Source organism: Mus musculus, chromosome 7 (assembly GCF_000001635.26).
Source record: "Mus musculus strain C57BL/6J chromosome 7, GRCm38.p6 C57BL/6J".
Taxonomy (NCBI): domain Eukaryota; kingdom Metazoa; phylum Chordata; class Mammalia; order Rodentia; family Muridae; genus Mus; species Mus musculus.
Genome location: NC_000073.6, coordinates 143,454,612 through 143,463,334, shown reverse-complemented (window position 1 = coordinate 143,463,334; position 8,723 = coordinate 143,454,612). Strand labels below are relative to the sequence as shown.

Here is an 8,723-nt window from a genome sequence, read left to right as displayed (position 1 = left end):
TTTGGATGTGTGGTCTTTCTGGGAGCTCTGGGAGAGGCAAGAGGTGAAGTACCCATTCTGCCCAAGGGTATGGGGGAAGATTTCGGGAGAGACTCATTTGCTAACCAGGTCCAAGGTCGAGGTCCCACGGCTTATACCCCTTCACACCACACAAGAAAGAAGTCAGGAAACTTGCGTCTGATGAGCCAGGGCACCAGACCAGCGCTCCATCCCCCAACTCTCCGCAGCAACACAGTTAAAAAAAATGTTCTTGTTTCCTTTGGATGTATTTTTAATGTCAAAAATAGAAGACGATTCTTGTAGCCAGACAAATGTTTACTTACCTACAGGTCCCTTGGGTTGGAGGGCTAGATGGGGAACTTAACCCTGCTTCTGGAAGCAGTGTGCTTACCAGGTCTGTTGATGCTAGCTAGCATTGATGGAACTTCACCGTTACAGACTTGTGGAGGGCTCACTTTAACCTGTGTGGAGACGGACAAACAAGCAGATGAAACGGGAATATGAAAGGAGAAAGCAAGTGATGCAAGCATCCTGGGGTAGGGATGCCCAGTGAGGCAGCCTGCAGCACAGATGATCTATCTGGCTGTCTAGACTGCTTCTCCCAACAAATAGGGCCCAGTAGCTCCACACCCCAGGGAGCACGTTCAGTCAGTCCTCTCAGCAGCTTTGGCCTAGGTTGTGGGCAGGGTGGACCTTCTCTAGCCTCGACAGCTGCAGCCTGGATATTTGGACTGTTGGGGAGACCCTGGAGGCCAGGTGGTCACAAATAAGTGTGGAGTGTGGTCCTGTGACCAGGGTCTCTGAAGAGGCCCATGTGGCTTTGACACAGGGACAGAACAAAGCCCTGCCTCCTTCCTGCCCTGGGCTAGTGGATTTTAGCTTTTAGTGAATGAGGGGTTCATGAGGCCCCTTGAAAGCCCTCATTAGTTTTATTTTACTCAAGAAAATTACTGTGACATACCAATGCCCTGAGAGATTTGTAATATGGTGTACCGAGAAAAAGAAATCCTTACAGGTCACAGGCTCTGGTCTCTCCACCAGAGCAGCTTCCAAACCCCGTCTCTCACCTGTTCCAGGACAGTCTGGCCCCTGGCTTCAGGGTTTGACTTGACTCCCGGGTTGGCCCAACTTACCTAACCCTGTAAATAGGGTTCTGTCTCAAAAGTCTCACAGGCATCTCTGCTGGGAGCTGAGAGCTTGGGGCTCTGCAGGGCCTTTCAAGTATGTCCGGAAGTCCTGGTTCCCCAGGGCGGGGGGAGGGGGCCAGCTCCTGGCACATGCCTGAGTCACCTTCTCGACTCCCTGCCCTAAATAATGAACTCCTTTTGGCGGCGGTAGCGGAGGCAGCAGGGGCGGGGGGCGGGGGGGGGGCTCTGTCAGGCCATGTCGGGTGTGTTTGTGTGAGTATTCAGGGCCCCACCAAGAGGCACTGCTGTGGAGGAGGGGTCATTCTCTCTTTTCTAGCATAACTACTTCCAGCCAACTAAGGTAGGCAGAACTGGGGGTCGAATATGGCCTGACCCAAACCTAAGGTCCTAGGCATCTATCAGTGATGTAGGTACAGGCTAGGATGGGCCCAACTTGTGTCTCATCTCCCGGGTAGGTGGGCCTATTATAGACCAGGCTACAGATCTTTTAGATCTCTACAGTATTGTTCCTCAGGAAAAGAATGGATGTGACCCCTGTCTCTAACTCCGTGATAGAGGGTCTTAGGGCCAGCAGGTGTGCAGATGCCTCGAAGGCAGATACTTAGGCCTGGGTGTAGAGGGTGGATCCAGCCACGGTACTGCCAGGACCAGGACCCAGCTGGTAGTAGTAGGTTAAAGCCCTAATCAGTTGGTGCAGTCCTAGGGCTAGCGCGGGCTGCGGGGACCGAGGGACCTTCACCGACGTCGGCATCGCCGAGGGGCTGTGCCCAGCTCCATGGTCCGAGGGGGCGCGCGCGTCGCGGCTGCGCGAGCCCCCGCCTGCAGACAAAGGAGCCCGCGGGGGGCGGGGGGGGGGATGGGGCGAGGGGGAGGGGCGTCGCGGTGTCACGTTACCGCCCGCAGAGCTCTTTAACTCGAGCCCCGCCCCTTGTCCCGCGCAGCCCGCTCGCCGTGCGGCCGCCAATCAGCGCCCGCCCGTCACCCGCCCCGCCCGGCCCCGGGGGTGTGTGCGCGCAGCCAATGAGCGTGGCGCGGGGGCAGGGCCTCTGTGGGCGGGGCGGGCTGCACCCTCCAATCGCCGCGGTGTTGTTGAAACTGAAAATACTACATTATGCTAATCGTGAGGAGGCCCGCGCGCGCGGGGGTGGGGCCAGCGCGTATAAAGGGGCGCAGCGGGCTGGGCGTTCCACAGGCCGAGTGCGCTGTGCTCGAGGGGTGCCGGCTAGGCCCGACTGAGAGCAAGCGAACAGGCAGGCAAGCTCCGAGGGGGCGCGGCCCAAGCTGGACAGGACAAGCGATCCAGACGCAGGAGCCGTCCATCACCAATCAGCCAGGTAGCCGCTGCGTCCTTAGGCAGAGGCGGACGCGGGCTGTGCAAGGGGTCTCACCCACGCCCAGCCTCCGCCCTCCTCCTCTCCCCTCTTCCTTCTCCTCCCGTTCCCTTCTTTCTCGCTGCCCGCGTTTGCACAGCCTTCGACCATGGGCATGTCCGACGTGTACCTCCGCAGCAGAACAGCGATGGAACGCTTGGCCTCCAGCGATACCTTCCCAGTGATAGCGCGTAGCAGCGCCTGCCGCAGCCTCTTCGGGCCTGTAGACCACGAGGAGCTGGGCCGCGAGCTGCGGATGCGCCTGGCCGAGCTGAACGCCGAGGACCAGAACCGCTGGGACTTCAACTTCCAGCAGGATGTGCCTCTTCGAGGCCCTGGTCGTCTGCAGTGGATGGAGGTGGACAGCGAGTCTGTGCCCGCCTTCTACCGCGAGACGGTGCAGGTGGGGCGCTGTCGCCTGCAGCTGGGGCCCCGGCCACCCCCGGTGGCCGTGGCTGTCATCCCGCGTTCTGGGCCGCCGGCTGGCGAGGCCCCCGACGGCCTAGAGGAGGCGCCTGAGCAGCCGCCCAGCGCCCCAGCCTCGGCCGTGGTCGCGGAGCCCACCCCACCCGCGACCCCGGCCCCGGCTTCAGATCTGACCTCAGACCCAATTCCGGAGGTGACCCTGGTCGCGACCTCCGACCCGACTCCGGACCCGATCCCGGACGCGAACCCGGACGTGGCGACTCGGGACGGCGAGGAACAGGTCCCTGAGCAGGTCTCTGAGCAGGGCGAGGAGTCGGGTGCTGAGCCGGGTGATGAGCTGGGAACTGAGCCGGTCTCTGAGCAGGGCGAGGAGCAGGGCGCAGAGCCGGTCGAGGAGAAGGACGAGGAGCCGGAGGAGGAGCAGGGCGCGGAGCCGGTCGAGGAGCAGGGTGCGGAGCCGGTCGAGGAGCAGAATGGGGAGCCGGTCGAGGAGCAGGACGAGAATCAAGAGCAGCGCGGCCAGGAGCTGAAGGACCAGCCTCTCTCGGGGATTCCAGGACGTCCTGCACCCGGGACTGCTGCGGCCAATGCGAACGGTGCGATCAAGAAGCTGTCGGGGCCTCTCATCTCCGGTGAGCCCCGCACGGCCCCGCCCCGGCCCGGCCTCGCTTTGTCCGGCCGGCCGGGCTCTCCCTCGCCCTCGGGGGCCTCGCCCGGTCCCCGCCTCCTCCCGTGGCATTAAAGGGCCCGCGGCGCTTAGGGCGCGGTTGCGCCCGCACCCCTTTCCTACTGGTAGGGGTGCAGCTAAGGCTCCCGAGCGTGCAGTGGGAGGGCGAGCCTGGCCGCGACCCACTCGGATCGCGGTCTTTGGCTCGGGCCGCGGGAGCCCCTTAGGGAGCCGTGTGTGCGGCATGGAGGGGGTTAAGTGCGGCGGCAGCCCCGGGGGGCTTGGCCGCGGGACAAGGGGAAATGCTTACACAGCACATTGCGCGGCGACGTAAACAAAGCTGACCCGCCGCGGACCTCGGCGCGGGCGGGGATGGCGCCCCCACCCCGGCCCCGCGCCCTGCGCACTCCGCGGGTCTCCTCGCGGGTCTCTGGGCCGGCCCCGCCCTGACCGACGCGCGTTGTCGCCCGCAGACTTCTTCGCCAAGCGCAAGAGAACTGCGCAGGAGAACAAGGCGTCGAACGACGTCCCTCCAGGGTGTCCCTCTCCAAACGTGGCTCCTGGGGTGGGCGCGGTGGAGCAGACCCCGCGCAAACGTCTGAGATGAGTTAGGTGAGTCTGGCGTCCCCCACGGGGGTCGCGGAGGGGCCGCCCCCGGGGGGTTCCCGCTATGCCTGCTCACCTGAGTCCCTCTTCCCACAGTTTAGAGGCTAACGGCCAGAGAGAACTTGCTGGGCATCTGGGCAGCGGACGATGGAAGAACTCTGGGCTTCGGCTGGGACCTTTCGTTCATGTAGCAGGAACCGGAGATGGTTGCGTAGAGCAGCCCACGGTTTTGTGGAAATCTGAAAACTGTGCAATGTATTGAGAACACTCTGTACCATGTGCAAGGAGTACGCTGGTCCCAAGGTGTAAAGCTTTAAATCATTTATGTAAAATGTTTAATCTCTACTCGCTCTCAGTGCAAAACAAAAAGAGAAACTAGAAAATGTAGAACGAAGGAAAAAGATGAGAAAAAGGAAAAAGCATGTATATTTGTACAAAAAGTTAAAAAATTATGCTAATTTAATATTTGTATTTATCCATGCGTGGATCCCTCTGCCACGCAACTGCTGGGTTATTGATTATTACCAAAGGCACTAGAAATCACCAGCTTCAGATTACCCACAAATGTAAATCTACTTTTATATTAGACTCTAGGGGAATGGTTGTTGAGTAAAAGCCCCCACACATTCATCTTCAGTTAGCTTACAGTGTCCCCCACTTCATTAGATTGCTCTTAAACTTGGTGACCAGACAGTCGAAATGGTTCCTGTACTGCCCATACCAACTGCCCAGGGCTCCTCGTCCGCCAGGTTCTAAATAAAGAGGCCCAACAAAAATCATACTTGTAGTCTTCTTGTTCTTTTACACTTTTGTAGCTCAGCGCCAAGGCAAATGAATATGGTGGGTGTCAAAGAAGGAGTCAGCCAAATATTGCCACCACTTGACAGAGTTGTTGGCTGCTTACAAGGAAGGGGAACAACTTTCACAGGACCTACTGACCTGCTTCTCAGGAGTTTGAGAAACAAGTGTCTGTCCCTAACAGACGCTCATGTTTTTGTCCAGCCAGACCCTGATGGGCACTTGCAGGGTTTAGAACAATGTAAACTCCCATGTACACACAGAAGTTCTCCATGCGATCACAGTGGGGCACTGAAGGCTCCAGGGCCCCTAGGTCTATACACCAGAGCTTTCCCAAAAGTTGGCATCGTGATAGTTTAGTAGGGATGGGGAGGGGGTGATGAAAGATACTAGGGAAGAACACAGGGTGGGGTGGACTGGGGATGGGTCCTGATCTAGTTTGTGTGCGAGAACTCAAAGCTGTGGCTCCTACATCGCCATGCCCTGTCTCCTGCCAGTCCACTGGATCCAAAGAGACCCCCTTTAGTTCAAAAAGGGAAGGGTTCTTTATACCTGGCCTATAAAGTGATGGCTTTCAAAGGAGAAGGTGATATAAACCAGACTGGCCCATGAAGCCCTTGCAAAGTTCTGTGGGCCAAGAGAGAAGAACCCATGGACATTATCAGGCTGTTCAAGGCTGGACCAAGATGTTACAGATGTGTGGGGGTGTATGATTAACCTAACCTTCCCTGAACACCTTAGAGGCCCAGTGTGGTCAGACTTTGAGAAATGCCCCCATCCCATTGAGAGGGTATACTTCAAGGAAGGCAGGCCCTGCTGCCTGCAGCAGCCCTCAGCTTGCCCAGGAATTAGAACCCAGCAAAGAAAGCTACTTACTGTATGTGCCCATGGAGGTGTGTGCTAGGGCAGCCCTTTCTTTGATGTCTTGAGGGTGGGCATGGTACTTGAGGTGCTGGACAGCAGAGGTATGGGTTAGGTCCCAACTATTAGGAGCATGCTGGGCCAGAAACCTGGCAGGTAGTCGTGGAGTCTCAAGGACTACAGTGAGCCATGTGGCACACACACAGCAGAGAGGCCTCTGTGTGAAGGTCGGCCAGGCCTCTGTTCTTTGCCATGATTCTCACAAACACTTGGACCTAGGGCCCACCTGTAACCCCCACATTCTGTGTTGCTTTGGGGGTTCCTCAGAAGCATCCAGGGCTGTGTGAGAACACAGAGGCCATTTCATGGGTGTGGCAGGGTCTGCAGCAGATATTCAAGATACCTGATCGAGGAAACAACATCACACATGTGAGTCTGAGCCCGTGTGGTCCTAGTCAGGCCTGCTTGACCTTGGGAACAAGTTTCTCTGTTTGAGCTGGGAAATATTTGGTGTCCTATGGCTACTGCCTTAGACATGCAGGATGTTGGGTGGTACTGCCCTGTCCTGTGCCCAAGGCAGGGGGGGGGGTAGTTGGTAGGCCTGTGGAACTAACCATCCGAGTGGTAATGACACATGATGGTGGGTAGGAGGTCATACTGGGAAAGGTCTAGATGGGGGTGATCCAGGATCCCTCAACAGAACAGCCTGGACCATGAAGGAGGAAAGGGAAGAAGGGTGACTATGCAGGAGCAGAGGAAGAGGAGAAAGGGAGGCCATGAGGGGCCGTCAGGCTCTCAGGGGCTGCCTGGGGCCTTGGTGGGACTTAGACTACCATCATATGGGTTATGCTATTGAGGGTGAGTGTGCACTTTGGGATGTGACTGCTGGGCTACCTTTGTCCCTTGACCTCTAGAGTCTGATTGGCAGGGTTTTGTGTAAGGCAGTGGTGAATGAAGGCAAAGGGCTCCAGTGCAGGCAGAGAGCAGGAAAGTCAGCAGGAAGGTGGGGCACAGCAGGAGGGTGCTGGGCTACAGAGGCTAGGTGGCTAATATGCTAAAGGATGCCAGCGAACACAGAAGACTAAAGCTGCAGTTCAGGCTTGAGTTCCAGGCTCCTCAAGACCCTCTGTGTTGGAAGCAAATATCAACCCAGTGAACCACAGTACACAAAGACCAGTGTTGGACACAGGCAAGGAACACCCAAGTTTTGCTTAAAATGGGGTGCAGTGGGGTTCCTGGCCCCTTGCACATCCTGGCTGAACAAGATCAATGGGACTGGCAGAGGGACCATGCATGACTGAGGCCCTGAGGCTCTGGGGTATTCCTGGAGCTAGAGTAGAGGCAAGGGGTTTGGGATTGCTGTGAGATGTATTTAGCTGGAAGGCCTGAAGTTTCTAGAGTGCATGTGAGGAATGGGGGTGGGAGCAGGTTGTCAGAGTGCAGAGAGGGGACGGGCCAAGCTTCCTGCTTTGAGATGTAAGTTGCAATTCAGGCCCCTCAGCACGCTGCTTTTCCTTCAAGAACCTCAGAACAGGTTCATTATCTCAACAGCCCTCTGGTGAGGTGTGAGCACCCATGTTACAGATGTAGGGACTGAGGCTTAGAGAGGCAAGCTAGCTTGCCCAGTACCACTGCTGGCACAGGAGAGAACGGACCGGTGCATAGTCTGGCTGCTCTCCAGGGTCAACACCACAGATCTGGGCTTCTGCTGTTTTGTTTTTGACACATTGTCATTAGTGAAAGTTCACAATTTACATTCAGGCTCACATTTGGTGGGTTGTCCTGTCTACAGGCTTAGACAATGAGTGATGCCCTGTGTTCACCATATGATCAAAGAGTGGAATCCATCTGCCCTCTGCCTCTACCCCCAGCAACCCTGATCTTTTTGGCCCCCATAGTCTTGTCTTTCAGAATGACTGTGTGCATCTTTTTTAGACTAGCTTCGTCCATTCAAGGTGCTTTTTTTGTGGCTTCCCTTTCTTTTTAGCACACAATTATTGTGGCTGTAGGGTGCTCTACACTATTTGTCCCACCTCCTCTGAAGGGTAACATGGCTGCTTTAAGTTTAGGCAAGTTTGAGTCAAGTCCATGTAAACATCTGTATACATCCAATTGTTCAAATACCAAGAAGCTCAGTTGATGTGACCCATGGAAGGAGCCTGTTTAGTTTTGAGACAAAGCACCATGCTACCTCCCAGAGGGCCTACAGTGTTCTGATCCCAACAACAAGGGAGTTCCTATTGGGGACCAGTTTTCAGGGCTTCTTCTCTTTGTATCATGTCTACCACCAGTTCAGATGAACCAGAGAACAGAAACCGGCTGGCAAAATGACTCAACAAGCAAAGGTACCTGATGCCAAGGCTGATGGCCTGGGTTTGATCCCTGATACCCAGGTGGTGAAAAGTGAAAACCAGTTCCCACAAGTTGTACTATGTGTACTCCATGTGTATACACACACAGACACACACACATACATACACACACACACACACACACACACAGTAATAAAAATAAGAAAAGAAAGAAAATCTGTACTGGGGATGTGATTTAGCAACCTGAGAGCTTTAGAGATTGTCCTAGGCCAAACAAGATGTTCTAAAACAAAAACCTCCAGTTAAAAACGCCCCTTGAATTAGTCTATAGTACAAAAAGAAAATGGAAAGTCAAACCTAGAATCAGATGTGTATGGTTCATGTCTAGTGCCCCAAGAACTCCAGGTCAGTCTGAGTTGCTAGTGGGGACCCTATCTCAAAAGGAAAATAATTTTAAATTTAAGGATAGAAACCTTCTTCCAGCTTGCACATGACCAAGACAGCATAATTAAAAAGAACCGAGGACTGAGACTTT

The 8,723-nt window shown here is 55.6% G+C and overlaps 1 protein-coding gene across 12 annotated transcripts; it reads left to right on the top strand.

Annotated features, from left to right (window-relative positions):
• Positions 1 to 2,275: 2,275 nt before the first annotated feature.
• On the top strand, positions 2,276 to 4,996 carry Cdkn1c (cyclin-dependent kinase inhibitor 1C (P57)). 12 transcript variants are annotated; one of them, XM_030242045.1, is made up of 4 exons: positions 2,276 to 2,482; positions 2,657 to 3,576; positions 4,085 to 4,223; positions 4,319 to 4,996. In XM_030242045.1, exons 2-3 carry the CDS (start codon positions 2,667 to 2,669, stop codon positions 4,216 to 4,218), a joined length of 1,044 nt encoding a protein of 347 aa, XP_030097905.1. In that variant the 5' UTR covers positions 2,276 to 2,482; positions 2,657 to 2,666; the 3' UTR covers positions 4,219 to 4,223; positions 4,319 to 4,996. The 12 variants fall into 12 exon arrangements, with proteins under 12 accessions (XP_030097905.1, XP_006508532.1, NP_001341910.1 ...); XM_006508469.4 differs by having other exon boundaries at positions 4,314 to 4,996; NM_001354981.1 differs by having other exon boundaries at positions 2,285 to 2,482; positions 2,660 to 3,540; positions 4,314 to 4,996.
• Positions 4,997 to 8,723: the final 3,727 nt, after the last annotated feature.